This window comes from Perna viridis, chromosome 15 (assembly GCF_037379345.1).
Source record: "Perna viridis isolate PV_CMFRI_1.1 ecotype Kerala chromosome 15, ASM3737934v1, whole genome shotgun sequence".
NCBI classification, from domain to species: domain Eukaryota; kingdom Metazoa; phylum Mollusca; class Bivalvia; order Mytilida; family Mytilidae; genus Perna; species Perna viridis.
The window spans coordinates 11,250,275-11,272,250 of NC_142459.1; the positions used below are offsets into that span (position 1 = coordinate 11,250,275).

At 33.8% G+C, this 21,976-nt stretch overlaps 1 protein-coding gene and 1 long non-coding RNA gene across 3 annotated transcripts in view; one reads left to right on the forward strand and one right to left on the reverse strand.

Annotated features, from left to right (window-relative positions):
* LOC148596924 (uncharacterized) lies at nucleotides 1-17,159 on the forward strand. The gene is made up of 6 exons (XM_088563374.1): nucleotides 1-359; nucleotides 5,789-5,876; nucleotides 11,084-11,254; nucleotides 13,212-13,325; nucleotides 13,932-14,132; nucleotides 16,397-17,159. Exons 1-6 carry the CDS (start codon nucleotides 24-26, stop codon nucleotides 16,606-16,608), a joined length of 1,122 nt encoding a protein of 373 aa, XP_088419500.1. The 5' UTR covers nucleotides 1-23; the 3' UTR covers nucleotides 16,609-17,159.
* The window catches only part of LOC148596925 (uncharacterized), a 25,298-nt gene continuing 17,419 nt past the window's right edge, over nucleotides 14,098-21,976 (reverse strand). Inside the window, exons 8-9 of one of the 2 annotated variants that reach the window (XR_015919038.1) lie at nucleotides 15,611-15,723; nucleotides 14,098-14,627 (exon numbers count right to left, since the gene is read on the reverse strand). This is a non-coding gene — a long non-coding RNA (uncharacterized LOC148596925). Of the gene's footprint in view, nucleotides 14,628-14,725; nucleotides 14,974-15,610; nucleotides 15,724-21,976 lie in introns of those variants that run through there. The other variant, XR_015919039.1, reaches the window with a different exon arrangement.

Below are 21,976 nucleotides of genomic sequence, written 5' to 3' on the forward strand. Positions count from 1 at the left end.
ACAAATTCCAGTCATTTAGCATCATGAGCCTTTTTAAGATAACTTTTTCTTTGCAATTTTTAGTCTTTTCTTTTGACTTGGGTACTGTCTGTAATGAAAATGACAAGTGGTGTCAAAATCCAAATATACAACTTATTGGCAATATCACTCACGGCAAATGCGGGAATTTTCCAGCTTTACGGCGTTTGTTAAATGTTGATTTCTTGAAGTGTGTTCTTGAATGCAAAGTGACATCTAACTGCAACTCAATAAGCTATCGTCGCGTATGGAAAATATGTGACTTACACAAGGATGACAGTGAAGATGAACTATTAAACGAAAAAGAGTGTACATTCACCCTTATATCAACTTGGCCAAGGGTAAGTAAATTTATTTTTTTTATATTTTACAAAAAAAATAATAATAATAAAATATATCTTACTGCCGTGAAAACTGGAAAACAGTGTACAAAATTTTAACATAAAATTATACAAAAAGATAAAGATCCAAATAAATGAAATAATAAAAAAATATTTCATAATATGTAGAGATGAACTATTTAACAATATAAATGATCATCAGGATCCCTTTTTATTGTTTTCTTATAATTTTTCATCCTGTTATAAATCTACCTAATTTCCTAGGGTGAGCAAACGATTCATCAATTTAAACGATCACCTGGGTTCTCTGTTTATTTTTGTTATAATTCTCCATCCTGTGAATCTAACTAATTATTAGGTCCCTGTAAAAGAAAGTCATTGCTTACAAAGATGTGAGTGCATGTAAAATTCAATTCAATTCAGATAAAATTCTTTAAAATATTCATCTAAATATGATAATTATTGTGACCATCGTTATTAAGCTTGTTTACACACACACACACTGTCATGCCAGTACTTGTAACGATTAACTATACATTCAATGCCAAGCAATGCCTGTACGTAATAAAATGGTTCGAAGAACATAACATGTATTTCGAACCACTAAAGTAGGCCGTATAACATCGAAAAAATATAAATTATCTTTATTTAAACATATTTTCATCGGTACTGTTTTGCAATTTCTGAAGTACAGATTTGCATTTGTATTGGTGGGGTTTGTATATAAGTACTTAGGTTTGTATGTTAAATGATATTAGGTACGCTTAGTTTTGTGAAATATTTTCCACTTTTCCACAGTGGTCCGATGTGAAAGGGGAGTGTTGTGATCATCCCAACACACTTTAACCCCGCCACATTGTTTGCATCTGACAGGAGTTTCTGGCCTTTATGTTACTGGAGTATATAGAGGCCACATTTTCGCCATACATCTGTGAAAAAAGGTTTTGTTTTGTTTTTGTTTTGTTTTGTTTTTATTGTTGTGTTTTTTGTTTTTTGTTTTGTTTTGTTTTGTTTTGTTTGTTTGTTTTTTTTGGGGGGTGGGAGCATGTGCAGCCTGTCCAGTAGTGTTAGGGTTAACTCATTGTTCTTTGAAGACTATGGGTGGCCTTGCGCTTACATTTCTCATTCCTGTCCGGTTGTTGTTTCTTTGTCATATTAACCATATCAATTAACGTCATATTATTGAATGAAATTGAATACTAATATTATGACTACAATTTTTGTTCAGACTACTTTTAACAAATCTGGCAATAGGCCACATTATGTTAATTTGTAGATTTCACCCGCCCGCCCCTACTCAAAAGGACCTACCCCTATTCTTTTTTATTGTTGATTTTTTACGATGGTTCAAATTTCAGGATTTTTTTATGTCCATACGCGTCAAGACTCTACTTTAATATTTTTCGGCTGTTCACAGGATGGTTTTCGTTGTAACTTGTTAGCCGCATTATAAGGGAAATTAATGAATAAAGCTTGGTATGGCACAAACATAACCGAAAGTACACATTTCTAGAATTGAATTCCTTAAACAAAATCGTCAACGGGATTAAGATTTTTACAAATCTTCGAAAAATGAAAAATAAGAAATAAAACTCTACCACTCGCACCACTTTTTAAATTTCTGGTGGATGAGAATCTACATACTAACTTGATGTGGCCATATTTGAAACACTGTAAAACCTACATACCGAACCAAAAATATTGTAAGTAGGAAATAAAATAGAAATTTTAGCTCGTAGTTTCATTTCACTAGTACTTTTATTTTAAGTCTGAAACGGTCATTTCGGTCTGAATAAGTCTGAAATGTCCGACCAAAAAAAATAAAAAAATAAAAAAATGCAAATTCAGTCGCTCATTATCTGTTAAGACTGACATCGGCCGTAAACATTTAGGTCTTGTTCAGTCTAATTATTTCGCGTTCATGGTCAGTACCGGTTTAGCGATGTTCAGACTATTTCACAATGGCACCAAAAATGATTTTAAGACGGTGTCAGGCCGTATTAGTTTGGTTAAGTCCCTGTTCTTAACTAAATATGTTATTAAAAAACTCTTTTCTACAAAGTTTATCTCCTAATTAGCGGTCAATGTACGCTACCTTAATCTTTCCTTTTAAAAATAAATAAAATAATAATAGTAGAATTAAATAAATAATGTTAAAGTGTTGATAATACGTAAATAAACGTTTCGTCAAGCTGCATAAATTGCTGCGTAAAACATTTCTGTTTTCAATAAATAATTGTTTTCCACGCATAACAAGTTGGTTCATTCGGATTGTCTAGCAACAGCTCCACATGTACATTCAAATCGTGCAATAATAAAAAATTGCACAGTATCAATTGAAAGTATATATTACGCATTCGCCGGGTATCGTCTTGTCTCTGTATAACATTCTTTTGATTACCGCTATAACCTTGGTTCCATTGATTATTCTTTAAATTGGAGCATCCGTTAGAAGAAATGGGAATAATTTGATGTACCAAATTTGACTGCTAAGGCGAAATGGAAATAAGCCGTATTGGAGATCTATCTGACAAAATTTATAATAATTCAACTATTTCTCAAGATCTTCCGATAAACATAACAAATATCAAAGACCGCAGCCTTCAAAGTCTCTAATCATTTAATATTCTCTGATCTCATAATAGTCATTCTTTTGTTATTTCCATTTTTTTTGTCAAAAACGTTACTTTGAAAATTATATGTTTAATTGAAAAACAGTTATTTGATTTTGGGTGTCAAGCAAATGCACAATGTTCCATGTATACGGTTTTGTAAAATAAATATAAACGCCCTAAATAGACGCCATCATAGAACGGCCCCATGCACTTCATATTGTTTCTTTTATTCTGTGTACGTGCATAAATCTAAATATATATAGCGAGAGTTCAAACAATAGTTATGCCACTATTTTCCGTGGTTCGTTTAATATATTTCAGGTAAGCACTGGAGTGTAATCATAGAGCTGGTTTCTACTGAAACATGTAAGATATGGTTAATTCACTTAATGCTCTAGCCCGAGATATTTGTCCATCGTCAGTCTGAAATCGACGTTAATCGTTTATATCAGCTTTAGATAATAACTATTCTAGCTTTACACGGGTCTGAACATTGATTGTGATTAACATTTGATACAGAAATATGATAATAAAAGAATCACACTTGTCCCTTTATGCCCTTAATTTCTGAATGGTTTCACTCACAACTTTCAAATATCCATTTCTATCTTTTAGGGTTTAATACCCTTTTTATTAGAAAAGATCTATTCATTTAATTATAGTCCAGTTTTCAGGAAAAAAAGCTTGTTTATCATGTAAACCCAACCCCACCTATTGCCAAAAAAAAAAACAAAAAACAAAAATAAAACAAAACAAAACAAACGATATTGTACGATGCTTTTCATTTCAGAAAGATCCATGTACATAAATTTACTTATTATCCGATCGTTGTTGCCACTTATTTCTATACAGTTCATGTCACAACCCCATTTCCCATGATGAAAAATAACAAAAAACAAGTCATTAAGGCCTAGATCAAGTCTTAATTATTTCGGACAGTATGACCATAGTTTCATTTCACATTAACGTTTTTCAAATTAGATTATTTTGGTACATCTTGATTGTATAAACCCAATATTTGGAGGTAATATTTGTAGAAAAAATAAAGTTTTAATGCACTAACAAAGTACTTTTTTCAAATTTTAAGGGGAGGAGCGCAAACCCGGCACGCCCGTCCTTGGTCGTTTTTTTTTATAGTGCACCAAGGCTTTTAAAATGTTGCACAGAAGAAATTATGTGGAAAGACTTATTTAACATGATTTATAATGATCTTTAAAGCAGTAAAACAGTAATTGATGTTGATAAAGGCATTTAAAGTATATATTGTTACCTTGCGATACTTTTTAGATACTAGTATAGCCTTTCAGAGTCACCCATGTTTTAGATGGTGTGTCACAAAATGCATATGCAATGCATTAAGTCCTTTCAAAATGTGAATTTATAGTGACTTGTTTTTGATAACTTGTAAATATATGTGTGTACAAATATGAATGATGGAGTATTGTATACCTATAGCCAGTGGTATTTCTGAGAAGCCAAACCTCGGTTGGAACGGTGGAAAGGATATAACAGAAATTGCAGATAGGGCATGCCAACCGTTTCTGCTGCTGCGTTACTGCCTAAACCTACAATGTACAAACTACTTCAACTGCTTTGCATTTATCTATATAATTAATATTTTGCACACATTATCATGTATAATCGGATAGTTCCACCTGTCCCGTGAAAACGTTTCACATAACATATAGATGTATGAGAGCCATAGTGGATAACAGACATTCCTTGAAAGAGTAATCAAGGGAACCAAGGTTATAGCAGTAATCAAAAGAATGTAATCCAGGGACAAAGACCAGACATGGAAAACCGACATACACAACAAAGAACATAAAGTAACAAAAATCATACATACAAAGTAGCAAAAGCCAGTGAGCAACCCGGACTCCACTAAAAAAAACTGGGAGCATGGACCAGTTGCACCGGTAGTTTAAGCGTCCTCTGCTTTTCCAGAAACATCCGCCGAATTGCTCATAAAAAAGTCGTCCGCGGTAGACAAAAGGAAAAATGTGAAACGTTGACAAATCTGTTTTCATGGCGTAGATGGAACCACCGTAACGATCCACGAGTTCTTGATGACGATCATAAAAGTTCTGTAGTGTTGACTTGTAGCGACATAACCCTATTTGTTAGAATTCTGGCGCGATACAAAAAGTCTGTTTACCAACGATGTTAGAACTGTCAAATTTGCGAAGCAAATTTTTGGTCGTTCCCTCCGCGGGACTCGAACTCGAACCGTTGTGACATCTATGGCAAGTTTACGTTATCTTCCCTGTATCAATTTGATCCGATGGAGCAGTGTAGCGAATAGAGTCGTCACATTCTGAGACGTTGTATAATATTGATTTGTATTGATACATCATCCTCTATCCTACATAATAACACCTAGATGAACTGTCCCGTACTACCATACATCCAGTACTAAGTTACAGCCCTAGATTAATCCTACGAGGAGGAATGATCCGGCCAGCGAAAGCTATATTTTTATATACCCTAGCTGGCCGAGTGGTCTAGGGCGCTGGACTTAGTGCAGGCGGTGTTGCCATAGATGTACGTGTTTGTCGTATTTTGTTGATAGCTAATATTTTTCATGTAATTTTACATTAATGTGTATTAATAAACACATTCGAAATACATATTTTTTAAATGTCTATATATGTTTTGATATAGAACAGTTCATTTTTGATGAATATTATGTAAGGGGGATAATTCATGTTCATAATTTTACCTATGCTTTCCATTGTACAACTTTTTTCGGCATAGAAACAAACATATATTATATATATATAATAGTTTCAATGTATAATTTAACATTTTCAGAGTCTTTCCGGAGAATGTGAAGGACACACCTGCGATGAGGGACATACATGTGTTTTTTCAGGTGGGGTTCCGACTTGTGAACGCTCATGTAAGTAATTCAAATAGATTAAAAGCAATTATTATCAGTATGTTCTCGCCTTACTCCTAATCTTGCATCTCCCATGTTTCCAAACTTCAAGAGTATTTTGATTAAATATACAGATCTTTTATGAAGTCACAGTCCAATATTAAGAATCCAAATTTTCCTACTCATTTAACATATGTTTTTTCCTTCATACGTTATATTCACAAAATGTAAATATTTATATATTAAGTGACTTAAATAAGAAATTGTACACTACAGCTAACGACCATTTTGAAAATGCCACTCGCCCACGGTGGACAAATCAAGCTTTAGTTTAACAGTCCCCGTACGTGATAAACTTTCCACTTGCTCCATATCCCATTGCCCCATTGCTCCATCTCCCATTGCATCGACTTATTTCGAAAAAAAAAATCAATAAATGTTTTATCAAACATATAATGAATATGTATGCAAAAGGTTATGTGCAATCAATATTGATTTTAGAATTCCGCCGCCGAGATCGAGGTTTGCCGAAATCACGCGATATTTGCATTGTTTATATGTATTATCGCCACACCATGCTAAAACTATATCTATATATAAATCAATTGTGCATGAATTTAATTTCTAAAATGATTCTTAAAAATGGATATTCTTGTTTTATTTCAAATTTAAAATAGGAAACACTTTTCCAAATGTATACATATTCAGTCCCAGTTTCACAAAATAACATATTTCTGTAAATTGTAATGGTTCAAACAAATTCAATGTCAATGATGGACTGATATTATTGTTTCAAATGTAACAATTGACAATATAAGCATCATATGTATGATTGCGACACATTATTTCAGTCCAATTTCTCTAAAATGACATATTTCTGCAGATTGTAAGGATGCGAAAAATTTTAATTTCAATAATGGTTCAAAATTATTGTTTAAATATTAATAATGGCAATATTAGTATCTGGATGGTGGTGGCAACACTCATATTTCAGTCAAAAATCTTCAAAATGATATATGTTTGCAAAGTGTATGTTTGCGAACAACACTGTTAATCTACATATTAGTCTAAAATTATTGTAAAGAATGTTATAATTGTAAATATCAGTATTATGTTGAGTGCTGTGATAGACTACTGCTAACCACTATTTTGACTATTCCCTTTTCCCACGGTGGTCGTGGGCAATGGTGGACAATTTATGTCCACCCTTGGTCACGTTCCCACCGGCCCACGGTGGACAGGTGGTTGATCTCTGTCCACGTTGCCCACGCATGGTGGTCACTTTTAAATCTGTTTCGTTTTAACAGGAATCGGAACTAAAATTCATTTTTACGTAATAAATATTACAGTCCTGTTGTATTATAAGAAGCGCATCTTATTGTATGAACTATCGGTAACAATATTTCACAGGTATCAATAGAGCTTCTTTAAAATTGACAGTCATCAATTACCTGTGGGCGGTATTAAAGCAGAGAAGCGTGAGCATTTGCAAATATGGAATAAATACAGGAAATCTTGGTAACCTTTGATAGGTGCCATTTGATCTCTTTAATTGACAGTTAATCAATTAACGGTAGCGGCAGGTATTAATACAGTGCATCGCTATCACTTGTCAAGAAATAAATTGTCTTATAGAAGAAATTTTGGTTTAACATTAATCAAGTGTTTCTTTTTGGATTAGAATATATTCCGAGATACTAAATAGTTCAACACAGTTTATATGAATTTGGAAACAAGTACTAATCTTGTAAGATGAATTCTGAGAAAAAATACTTTAACGGCCATGTGATGGAAAGAGTGCACCCTCCTTTTGCTTATACTATTTAAAATTCTTGGAGAAAATCAGCTAAGCTTGGATGTGTAGTCCCTTTGAAAGATGAAACTATTTACAACTGCATCCCCTTTTACGGCACTGCATTATTTTGGTATGAATTTCTCACGGTGACTAAAGATGCAAATGTTGTAGCTTGGACCTTTGATTGACAGGTAATCAATTAAATAAAATGTCAAGGGTGTGGTTTTAAGTACAGATGCAGTAACGTTGATTGACAGGTAATAAATTATAGGAATATTGAGGGTGTGGTTTAAAGTATTGTGAACTGAAACTGGACAGTTAACCTGCGCGTATTAGCAAACGACACTTACCGGTACCTTAGAAGACGTATTCATGTAGGTGATGAGATATACGATTAGTGCAACCTTCATGAAAATCGGAAATAAAATCGAAACGACTGTGGGCTGGTGCTACGAATTTTAAATATGCTAAAATTTGATTAATACTCTCAACTATGATTAATTTAATATGTATCCATTTCAACAACTACAGGTGACAGGCAAAATAACGCAAAAATACTAACTTTTCAAACTCATTTTTGTCCCGTTTTAGTATTGAAATATATTGGAGATTTTCCGAAAAAAGACCTACTAAGTCGGCACACCAGTGTAAGATACCAATGAGTTTAATTTATTCTATATAAAGTTAGTCGTAAAATTCATATTAGGAGAATTTAATTTTTTTATCAGATTATATCTGGGGGATTCAAACATTATTTTATATTTCATAAGGATTTTAAATGTCGAAATTTTGATTTAAAAATAAAACATTGGATGTCCCAAATATGCTTCTGTAGTCATAAAACATTAAATTAGGTTTCGTTTTATTCTTTAATTTATATATTACCAAACAATTCCTTCTCGTTAATTAGCAGTTAATCGACCACTTCCTGTATATTGGCTGAATGTGACACGCTCGGGTATTGAGTTGTAAACATATTGATTAATTTTATTTCTAGGCGGCTATGATATGAAAATCACAAATACTTTAAAAGATTATTACGTTTAGTAAAAAGAAAAAAAGTACTTGTATTGAGCATGATTTTACAAGACCAATGAACATTCAATTATTGAAATAAAAATACCTTGTGTCATTCAACTACTTGTATATTCATAAACTAACAATGGATATTTCGAAAATGAAAGTAATAATGTTTCTGTGATAAAGTATCAGAAGATTCTAAAAAATTACGAGATTTCAAAATAAAACACTTTAAAAGAAATTCATTTTCGAAGTGCATTTTGATTGATAACTTGATTTGCAAAGATTTTCGAGATTTACATGTAAATTAATTTTGATTAAAAAGTCTGACTCGTAAAATGAAAAGTTATGATTTAACATCAACGGTTATGAAAAATTTAAGAAAACATAATTTTATATTTCTATATGTCTCTTAAAGTTAAATGTTTTTTGATTGACAGTGTCGAATTTTAAATACTTTCATGTATTATTACTCTTCTTATTATGTATGCAAATAAGGCACGTTGTTTGTCGATTGATAATTGTTGCCGTGTCAACGAAATGTAAATTTACCTCATACGATGCTCAAAACACATGGACACACCTTTTGATGAAACATGAAACACATTGATTGGTCGACGATATTACAAAGGCGTTTATCAAATTTGCATAAGAAATGACACACTTAAAGCATATTTATAGTTATTGGTTTAAAATACTTCGTTTTTTTGAAATAATTACGTAAGAAACCAGTCAGTAAAATGAGTAGTTCGCAAATACTCGATTTTCGTGAACATTTTAATTTACAATTTGTATTGTATATATATATATTAGTTCCTATGTAAACACCTGGGTAATGATTGACACATTGTTCTTTTATTTGACAACTGTTTGAACATTGTAATAAAATGGCCGATCATGGATAAATCCAATTAACAGATTATCACGCATCCACCGGATACCGTGGGCGTGGACACTATACTGTCCACCTGACACGGTGGGTACGTGGACGTCTGTCCACCGTGGGCATTAAGAGTGGACAAAGCTTGATTTTTGTTTAAAATATTCAAAATGGCATTATTAATATACGGTTGGCACTTATATTTCAGTCAAAAATCTTCAAAATTACATATTTTTGCAAAGTGTATGCAAACACTTTTAATGTCCTTATTAGTCTAAAATCATTGTCACAAATGTTAAAATTGTCAATATCAGTATCATGTTGATGGTTGTAATACATATATTTCAAACCATAATCTTCAAAATGACATATTTGTGTATAAGTGTATGTGTGCGAGCACTTTTAAAATAACTATGAGTCTAAAATTTTATTAAAAAGTGTTGATATTGTCTAAATCAGTATTATCATGATTATGTTTCAGATTCTTGTAAAAGAGAATTGAATGAGTGCAAACGCTTGAAATTACCCTTATGGTCTTATAATATTGTTTGAAATGTTAAAATTGTCAAAATAAGCATCAGATGTGTGGCTGTGACACATTAATTTCAGTCAAATTTCTCAAAAATGACATATGTTTGCAGGTTGTAAGAGGTGAACACTTTTGATTTCATTAATTGTCCAAAATTATTTTTTAAAATATAAAAATTACAATATTATTATCCTTTTCGAGGCTTCGACAAATGACATATTTCTGCCAACTGAAAGGGAATCTACATTTATTTTTCTTTAATGATATTCTTATTATTGCTCAATATATATAATTTGTCAATATTAATATCATATTAGTGTCTTTAAATTGTTGTCATAGAATTATGATAGGTACGTTGCTTACGGAAAAAGGCAAAACAATCATTTTTTGATTGACCAATCAGAATTATTCCATCGCCTCATTCCCCATTGCTCTATTCATATATATCCCACCCCCAATGCCCCATTCCCCGTTGCCTCATCCCTCATTCTCCATTACCCCATACCCCATAAAATGGGAAGTTTATCCCATAAAGGTACTTTTGACTTGTCTCATAAAAAACGACTGCAATTCCATGTTCCTACCAAAGGTTAAGGTATTGTACCTGTTAAATACTCCTATAATGTAAGATATTGTGCATACGTTTATTCTCACTTCCTCTGTCCACTATTGTAGGAATATCTCATTGAGATAATGTAGCCTAAGTTTAAACACATACCTAATGCAGGTATTTTGCTCAATTTCTTTTTAGCGCCTACATCTTTGTTTTGCACAAATTGAAAGGAGCAGTGACAAGTGAGAAAACTATTAAAGTTGTGATTCCCTTCCTAAAGGATAAAGGAGAGTTGAGTTTGTATGTGTTGATAATTCCACTAGTTGTACACATCTACCCTCATGATTTTTGAAAATGCTTTTATAACATTATAAAAATCGAGAGACGTACGAGTATGTTGAGTATTATCGACTTAATGTTGTATATGTGTTTGTACCTTATATTGTTAAAGATTGTGTAGGAGAACCCGATACAGATAATGCTGAGTTGATGGAAGCATTTGGGGGTTATAAAAACTTAGAACATGGTTTGAGATACAAGTGTCAAGCAGGAAACAGAATGAAGGGTCAACCATGGGCTTTCTGTCAACGGAATGGGTCATGGCATACTCTGTTTACGTGCTGTGAGTAAATATACGTTCATACTAGCTTGAAAGAGAAAAGTTCTTTATTTGAGAATTTCCGAAACCGCCAACACATCATAAACTATTACACAAAGAAAGTCTGTATGAAAACGGGAACTAATAACCACACATGAGGTTAAGTGTCAGGAATAGACGTGTTGTGGTTAATAAGGGTTCTTTCTGCAAGTGATTTTAACGTGTATAAATAATAGTTATATTTATTGAGGTTTGATTTATGATTCCATAGCTGGGATCAGAGGTTAAAGTCAATTTCAAAAGCGAATAATGGGAGTTGCTTATATGAAGGAAATATGTCAATTGAGCTTCTATTCCTCGTGGTACACTCCTTGAGACGTTAAGGCTTCAAACACACATCATACCCAAAAGCACGCTATACACTCACCACACGCACGATAGACGAACGCTCATAGCGTGTTTAAAAACACGATAGACGAACAATGAAAAATAATAATATCAAAAAATGATGACAAAAATAAACAATAGAATTAATGAAAATATATAAATCAATAATAGCAAAAAATACAAAAATAACAATTTAATCGAAGAAAAATTCAATGTACAAAAATAAACGCTTGTATCGTGCGTTTAACGAATGCAAAACAATGTGTGAACGCACAATAAACGATGCATGAAAAATTTCCAACGATGTTAGAACTGTCAAATTTGCGATGCAAATATTTGGTCGTTCCCTTCGGGGGACTCGAACTCGTACCGCTGTGGCATATGTGGCATCACAAAGGCCAGCGCCCTAGACCACTTTGCCAGCTAGGCTATATAAAATTATAGCTTTCGCTGGCCGGGTCATTCATCCTCGTAAGATTAATCTAGGGCTGTAACTTAGTACACGATGTATGGTAGTACGGGACAGTTCATTGAGGTGTTATTATGTAGGATGGAAGATCAAATTATTGATGCATGTCAAAACAAATCAATATAATACAAACGTCTCAGAATGTACACTGATCCATCGGATCAAATTGATACAGGGAAGATAATGTAAACGTATAGATAGATCTGAAAAATTCCTAACGATGTTAGAACTGTCAAATTTGCCATGCAAATTTTTGGCCGTTCCCTCAGCGACCAATATATATATATGTACAATGTATGTAAGTTATTGCATAAACTGCAGGAATTTAAAATGACTATTTTAGCCATTACAATAAAACAAGTGTTATTTCAAAAACGCATCACCCAAGGTATTAGCCCCGTGCATTTGCGGGTGTCAAAAGAATAGGCCTGTAGCAGCGCTAAGCTTGTCGTAAAAAAGTGACTAAATAGTGCTCAGAACCCTGGCCGGGGGACATGGCGCACTGCCCACAGGGTAACTTGGTTGTCAGCCCAGGTGGTGGAATGGGGTACCCCTGGCGTGTTACATGCTGGGGTTGCAAGGCCATACTACGGAAAACCTGTCCGCAAACCAAAGTGGTGCACCGTGTTGGGAAAGATGCCGCCCTCCTCGCACGTTAAGGAATCTTACTGTGGTATTCTACCGGAGTAGGAACCATAGGGCTCTGCCACAGGAGGTTAAAATGCCCACCTCTCCCTATTTCCAGTGGCAATCAAAATTTGTCGACGCTTATTATCCTTGTGTCCCATCCAATTTTTCATTTCATCGTAATTTCATGTTCATTTTATCATCCATTTCATGTTCATCGTCTGAATATATCTAAAATATTGCTGCTCGGCCGTTAAACCCCAACGATCAAACATCCCAAGAAATTGCACGTTGAAAGAGACACAAATTTCTTTTTTTGTGTATATGAAAAGAAAGACGCATATCCTACCGATAAATCTTTACTAATTTGAAGAGGAACCATTCTACTTTTTTTTCAGTCACGTAAACAATATCTGCATAATATATTCTCTAGCTCTAAACTTTTGAGTTGATGCAACAGGCAAGGCAGATTGACATATATTATTTTGTTTATGATAGACATTGATGAATGTGACTCATCGCCCTGTCAAAATGGTGGCACTTGCCAAGACCGGGTTAATGGCTACGTGTGTACCTGTAAACTGGGATACATTGGAGCGAATTGTGAAAGAGGTAACATGGATTGTTTAATCGGATCTTTTCCATCGATGATAAATACGCGTAATGTTATTTTATTATTACTTGATCGCTTGATGATGTAGAAGAAAATGTCGAAAGTTACTCGTTCATATCATCGATATAGATCTAAGTATAGACTGCGTCTTTTAAGAAGTTTTTAGTTAGACAATACTCTTTTTCCGCACTGAGTGATTGATTTTTGTTTGTTTACAGGAAAGAAGCAAATAATTCAATTAAGTAACTTACCAATGGAAACAATATCAAATAAAAAAATTAATATGGAATTACAAAATATAAATTTACTATGCAGTTTGAAATAAATAAATTTGGGGGTCAGAGGACAAATACATGTATTTGTTCACCGAGCGTTAAACGCAAATTAAGCGATGCATCTTCATATACTGATTTTACGAAACTATTGGTATTAATTAATACCAAATATCATTTATCATTTATATAGTGTTTTTGTAAACTTTATTAAAAACTTTTTTCAAACACCTTGAAAAAATTGAAAAAAAAACAGGATAAACCACCAAGGTCACATTTTAATTCCGGCTACATATTAGTTTCTAAGCATGTTCACAATTATTTTGATTAAAGAGAGTGTATCAAGTGAAAAGCCAGCACACCAGTCCTCTAATGCATGTCCGGAGTGCAATAATTATCCATCCAGTGGAGTAGATGGTAACAGCTATAGTATATTCCACACTCTAAACGAAGTAACCCCCTACTGGTGGGTTGATCTCCAACAGCAATATGTTATTGATATAGTTGTCTTGCGAAACCGGCGTGACTGCTGTGGTGAGTCAAAAATATATATTTCAATTTTACCTCTAGTTTTTTTTCTGAGTTTCATGCTATTTGTTGTCAAGAGTGTACCTTCTTTTTTTCTTTCTTTACTATAAAAAATAGTCTTCTTGTGTTTCCTGTTTTAGTGTCCTGTGTTATCTCCATCAGGGATCTCCCCTCACTTGCACATTCCATCTTGTTACTTTTTAAAAACATTTTGATTCCACAGTCTGTGTCGGTAGTGTTTTCTGTCAGTCCTCCCTTTTAATACAGTTTGCCCCGACGAAGGCCACAATGCCTTAAATTTTGGCCTACTTTTCGTTATTTCTACAGACGTGTTATTTAATTTGTGTTTAATTCCATTTTAGTGCTCATTTATTGGTTTTTCTTGCTAACGTAACTCTATAACATTATTTTTATACTATTTTTCCTTTGTAAAATGCTATATCCGGGACCACCATCCAAAACTTCCAAAAGTGATTTCAGCAGTTGTATATAAATTATATCCTATTTCAAACAAAATGCAACAAAATTTCTTTGCCATAAAGTACAGTGCAACCAAACTATGGTCGCAATTTTGCCATAACATTTGCAATATACATGCAAATTGAATTTATTTAAAAATAAAAGAGTAATAAGTCTTTTCCGCAACACCATACAGTTTATTGTAATTGGTGACATTAAAAAATAGTATATTTTTTATAATAAGGCAATGTGCAAGATTTAAGCAGTATCTTATTTTAAAATACTTTAGTTGATACATACGTATTGCTTTCATTTTGTATGGTAGCAAAATAAAGATCCGGTACGGCGTCCTTGTTACTCCAGCAGTCGTATTAATTTAATGTGGATCCTGTAAAATTCGAAAATTATTTTGAAGATAATCAGTTCAAGACTATTATCAGAATGTAATAGCATTAAAACCTATAATTTTTCAACACTGTATACTTCTACGCAGATTTTTAACAATTACACTTTTGACCACCGCTTTAACCTTGGTTCCCTTGACGAAAGATGAAAGGAAAACAATGACACGTTGAATAAACCTCTTCATAATTCATTGTAATTAACCATCTTTAACCCTCATTTTCAACTATGAATGAAGACCAAATTGAATCAGGTCAGTAACAATAAGAGAAACAGATTTATAAATAATGCAAGTACTTAAAAACGACTGGTACTACACAGAATAGTGTTTGATAATAATAATGTACATCTTGTGAAATATTTTCTGTACCTCCCCCCCCCCAAAAAAAAATTATGTTTTAGTTAATTCAAAATGACTTTTGACATAAAAAATAGATTTGCTGTGTTTTTTGTTATTAGAGATAGTCCGTTTACCCAGCTTCTGATACTAATGAAGTCCTAGAAACATATTGAGTTGTGGTCTTTTGTCCAGATATACGTTAACATCATGTCATTTCTAAAATGGCTTTTAAAGCATAGAAGATTTGTTTCAAACCAAAGTTTTCCTTATCGTGACTAGTTACCTTTTATTTTTTTAGCTTGCAAACATCAACTTCTTTCCGATCCGTTCCCAAAGGTTCCCATTCGTTCTAACCACGGCCTTGATTCTTTTACTTCAAACTACTTCAAACTATTTCTAAATAAGATATATATGGATAATAATATGCATTATTATGTTTCAAATTTATCGAATAACGGTACTTAAAAGATGTAGACCTAGGGTAGTGGACCTAGCTCTTAAAATCAGTGATATGTGTCATATTCAATTTCACAAAAGTCTTTCAAGCTTTCATTTGAAACATAATAAATTAAATCCAAGTTCCTTTGATGCTTACATGAGTCAGTGATATGTTTGTATCATATTCATTATTCACCATAGCCTGTCAAGCTTTCATTTGAAACCGAATGAAATCAGTCCAAGTTACTTTGATGCTTACATGAGATTGATGTTAAATGCTGAATACAAACGTTCCAATGAATTGTAAGAGATGTGTACCTTACCTTAGGTCTACCTCCCTGAATTCTAATACCAACAATCGCATGTAACTATTATTCTGTGTCATCTTTCGTCGCGCAATACATCCGGAAGTGTGATTACATACTGTTGTTGCGTGTCGTCATTTTCATTCAAAACTCAATTCAAAGACGATTGCCGTGGTATGTCACAATCACTACCAATGTTTTGACAGATATTGCAATTCACGAGAGTTTGAGAAATACACATTTGGTTCTAAGAAAACAATAATTAGTTCGTATGTTATGATTTGTTAATATTTATATTCTTGACAAGGTTCTGATATTTATTCCAGGAAATCGATTGAGGAATTTAAATATATATGTTTATGATGACCTAAATGAAGCAGGGAAGTCACTTTGCGGAAACTTTCCGGGACCTGGTACAGATGGGCAAGTGATTACAATCCCATGCGAGAGCCAACCAGCTGGGAACATTGTAAAGTTAATATTACAGGCTACAGAATATTTCCATCTGGCTGAAGTTGAGGTGTATGCTGTTGAATGATCTCATTTATACTATGTTTTCAGTTTTCCGTTTTTTTTTATCACAATACTTTCTTACTTTTACACATTTTGTGGTGTTGTTGGATTACAGAATGTTGTATTTAAGGAGGACGACCTAGGGTAAGGAACAAAACTTTTTAAATTAGTGTGTTTTAAAAATAAAAAATATTTATGTCATCTATCTGTATATAACGTATCTTTTTCACGTATCAAAAACTCTTTTTTAATGAAATGATACGATAATGAAATCAAAGGTGAAACTACTGTGTTTAATTACTTTAATGAGTGCTAGTTTTACAAATAAAAAAAATCCATATATATTGAAAAGTTTATATTAGCATTTTACATCAATCTCATGTAAGCATCAAAGTAATATTGATTGATTTTATTCGGTTTTTAACGAAAGTTTGATAGACTATGGTAAAAATGAATGTGATTCAAACACTAATTTAAAAAGTTTTGTTCCTTACCCTAGGTCGTCCTCCTTAAATACGACACTCTGTAATCCAACAACACCACAAAATGTTTTGCTTTCATTTCCGTAAAAATATATTTATGTCATCTACCTGTATATAACGTATCCTTTTCACGTATCAAAAACTCTTTTTTTAATGAAATAATACGATAATGAAATCAAAGGTGAAACTACTGTGTTTAATTACTTTAATGAGTGCTAGTTTTACAAATAAAAAAATCTATCCATACAACCTTCCATACAAGAAGTCACGATGACTTAAGTTGCAAATTAACAAACTTAATATATGGATTGGAATGCAACAAGATCATTCAATCCTCTCCATGATAGTTCGTATTTTAGAAAAAAATTACCATCCTACGAACAATCTCGTTCTAAGTAAAAAGTATCGTAGGGAAAGATAGGAGTACTAGACACGCAGACTAGGTACTGCAATACCTTACGGATGAAATGACATCATCAAAGGTATAGGAAACCTTTCAAGCCAATATAACAATAGCATGACTGTGATGAATTTATTTGACAAAAATCCAAGACGGGAAAGGGGTCATGGCCATCGCAAATGTACGTCACCTAAGTTACATGATGTCTCCAAAGATGGTCTCCTTCCTTTCATACAAAAATCTCTTGGACTTCATCACATTAGAACCAAACTTTATTCTATATCTCTCACTCTACTACACTCCCTTTACAAAACAAGTCATGACACTCCTGTTTCTGACTCCACCTCGTCATTATACAGACTTGTTGCCATCATTTTGGATATTGGATTCCACAGACTCTTTAAACCAGTTTGTGTGAAAAGTCAAGACGAAGAAAAACGATGATTTCTTCTACTACCGTTTGTCAACAAATGTATAGATGCAATTAATTTGGCTAACATCCTCCATCACTAAAACGTTACCAACAAAATCCCCCATATTTCAAAGACAAATCCATACCAATTATTTCATATTCCTATACTTCACCCACTGCATCCAAAATTTTCTAATTATAAAAGGCTATTGCAGAAGTTCGAGATTGAGGACTTCAAGGCTACACCACCTGACTGTTCTTGCAAAAGCTCTCCATTCAAATATGGTCCTTCTGGTCACGTCGTTACGGGAGATTTAACCATTATCAAAAACGAATCTCTACGTAATATCCTTTCTAAAGGTCCCAAGTACCGTGAACAACGTTCCATGAATTGGAATTATAACTAAAGTTCTTATGGATGCCGTCGAGGACTATGTAAGAAAATGGATAAAACGAGAACAAGAAGACATTGATTCTCTGTCAGAGTGGTTAAAGGCCGTGAGGTCTTTAATTTTGAAACGAATGAAAGTTTTAAGTAGGTCAATGAGTGCCAAGGCTAGATCAGTTTTCAAAGACCCCGATGTAGCAAAAACATTGTCTACTATACATGACAAGTATGTTGTCGTACCAGCAGACAAAGCCCAAACAACATTGTTTTTGTCTGCAAAACGTTTTATATCCAATGTTTATTATCAGAGGTAGACGTAGAAAATAAAAGCAGTGATATGACCTATACTGCTACCACTCTCTCCAAAGAAGTGATTGTGGAAAACCATAAATCTGTGCTATCCTCTTTTGGTCTCTCTCTACCAAGGACGATGATTGTGATTTACAGTCTATCTACTGGATTCCTAAACTTAACAAGAATCCATACAAACAACGTTTCATAGCTGGATCTGCAAAATGTACCACTAAACATCTTTCAAAACTTTTAACTTCTATACTCACGACTGTCAAAGAGGGTCTGCAGTCCTACCACAACACTTGTTACTCCCGTAGTGGTATTAATTCAATGTGGATCCTGACAAATTCGAAAGATCTTCTGGAGACAACCAGTTCAAGACTATTATCTGAATATAATAGCATTAAAACCTATGATTTTTCAACACTGTATACTTCTATTCCCCATACTCAGTTAAAATCTCGACTTAAACATTATACATCGTTGTTTTTCCTAACAAAGATGGTACACCTAGATACAAATATATAGTTCTTGGTAGAGATTCCTCCTACTTTGTAAGAAATAATTCCAAATCATCTTCCAAATATACAGAGGAAGATGTTTACAAAATGCTGGAATTTTTAATCGACAACATATTTGTCTAGTGTGGTGGACGTGTTTTTCAACAAACGGTCGGCATTCTAATGGAAACAGATTGTACTCCTTTACATTCTGACCTATTTATTCACTCTTATGAGGCTGACTTTATAGCTGATTTGATCAGAAAGAAAGAATATCGTTTGGCGAGATCCCTCAGTCTCAGCTTCCGCTATATAGATCACGTATTATCTTAAAACAATCCTAATTTCGGGAATTTGATACATGGCATCTACCCAAAAGAACTTGAGATAAAGATACTACAGACACTGTGAAGTCAGCCTCATATCTTGACCTACACTTAGAAATCGATGTTAAAGGAAAACTATTGACCAAACTTTACGACAAACGTGATTACTTTTCATTCAGAATTGTCAACTTTCCTTTCATCTGTGGCAACATCCCTTCGGCTCCTGCGTGTTCATATTACAACTCATACGTTATGCCAGAGCTTGCCAAAACTACGCAGACTTTTTGTATCGCGCTAGAAGTCTAACAAATAGGCTTCTGGAACAGGGTTATGTCGCTACAAATTGAAGTCATCACTACAGAAGTTTTATGGTCGTCATCATGAACTCGTGGATCGTTATGATGTATCCATCAGCACCATGAAAATTGATTTATTCAACGGGTCATAGTTTGCCTTTCCTGGTTTGCCTACCCCGGACTTGACTTTTTATGAGCAACTCGGCCGGTGTTTCTAGAAAAACAGAGGACACTTACCCTACCGGTGCACCTGGTCCATGCTCCCAGTTTTTTGTGGAGTCCGAGTTGCTCATTAACTTTTGTTACTTTGTATGTATGATTTTAGTTACTTTATGTTCTTTGTTGTGTGTGTCTGTTTTCCATGTCTTGTCTTTGTCCCTGGAATACATTCTTTTGATTACCGCTATAACCTCGGTTCCCTTGATTACACTCTTATATCATCCAAGTACAACATGAAATTTATAACATCATAAGATTTAAGCGTTCACTTTGAAGATGTAGACCCTCAAACATAGAAGGACAGAAACATGCACATTTTGCTTCATAGAATGGTAAGGCAATAGTTATCATTATTACGATATCATCTAACGTAAGATGGTCAAAAGAAGAATAATATGTCGTGAAAAAGTCAGAACAAAGCATCATTCCTTCCAGTCCGAGTTAGAAACCAATAATTTGACCAGCTGCTTTCAAATTTTGTTGATGCCTAGTCCTGCTTAAATTAGGGATTCCTCTTCACAATGGAGGGGAAGAATAATTTTCATATTTTTAAGTGTGGGAAATACATATGAGTAAGGAAGTGTGCAATTCAAATACGTCAAAAAAGTATTTCACTCTATTGTTATTTAACAATGGACTTACAACTAATGAATTAAATGTCCAATAAACACTGTTCCGTCCTTTTAGCCTCAAACCAACTAACATCTATTTAAAGCTTTGATTTTTAGCTTTCATTTTTTTTCATTGTAGATAATTGCTAAATGTTCTTCAAAAGTAAATATCTAAGATGCACACGTATACATATCGAATATTTTTTATTATTGTTCTAATAAACTATGCACTGAAACATTCTGAAACGCTTGCCTTTAATACACACTTCTCAATATATGTCTTCTTTTTACCCGAAATACTATGTAACTAATCTTATCTTTCATTTCAATCAAAATAAATTATAAAATGCTAAACTTTTAAGCAGATGTTGTATGAATCGTGACTTAGCATAAAAAAAAAAACTATAAATATGTGAGCGACGTCTCACTAGTGATGCTTCCGCTTTTTTGGGGGCAAACAAGTATTGAATGCCATAGAGTACAAAGAGGCATTTCACGATACAGATTGATTGATTGATTGATTGTTGGGTTTAAAGTCCAAGCAGCACTATTTCAGCTGTATTTAGACGATGAACAACATGAAACTGATGATAAAATGAACTTGAAATGATGATGAAATGAGAAACCGGAACGGACACACTGAAAATAGGGTCGAAAAATTTTGATTGCCACTAGAAAAAGGGAAGGGATGGGAAGGGTCGGGCAATTAAACCTCCTGTGGCGGAGCGCAAATGTTCCTACTCCTATCGAATACCACAGCAGGGTGCTTTAACGTGCGAGGAACACGGCATTTTTCCCAACACGGTGCACCACTATGGTTTGCAGTCAGGTTTTCCGTATTATAGCCTGACAACCATGGCATGTAACACGCCAGGGATACCCCATTCCACCTCCTGGGGCACACAACCCAGTTACTCTGTGAGCAGAGCGCCTAGCCCCGGCTATATTTTTAGCACTATTTAGTCGCCTTTTACGACAAGCTTAGCGCTGCTGCAGGCCTATTCTTTTGACACCCGGACCTGCACGAGGCTTTCACGATTCAGCAGAATGTTCAGAATTGTATACAATGTAAATAGCCTGTATTCTAAATTCACAGAAGCAGAAAAGTCTGGTGCGAAAAATTCATAGGAACTACCTAAATGTTATTAAGTAGATCGGCAAACAGGAAGTAGATGATCAAGGAACCTGAAAAAGGTAGGGTGTAGTATATCAGACAAGAGCAATATACTGATAACCTATGCTTCAAATACCAATACCATATCATCATATTCATCATTCGGTTTGTTAATTTTATGTTCTTTGTTTTTAGTTTCAAGACGATGTGTAACGTACCGTGGTTTGATGACCTTTGACCTCAAGGCCAATTAACTGATTTTTGGTAAACTATTTTGTTTAACAGTCGGGACAGTAATGAATTATGTGTGAAAAAATAAACCGTTGTGCATGGCTGATATACACTATATTA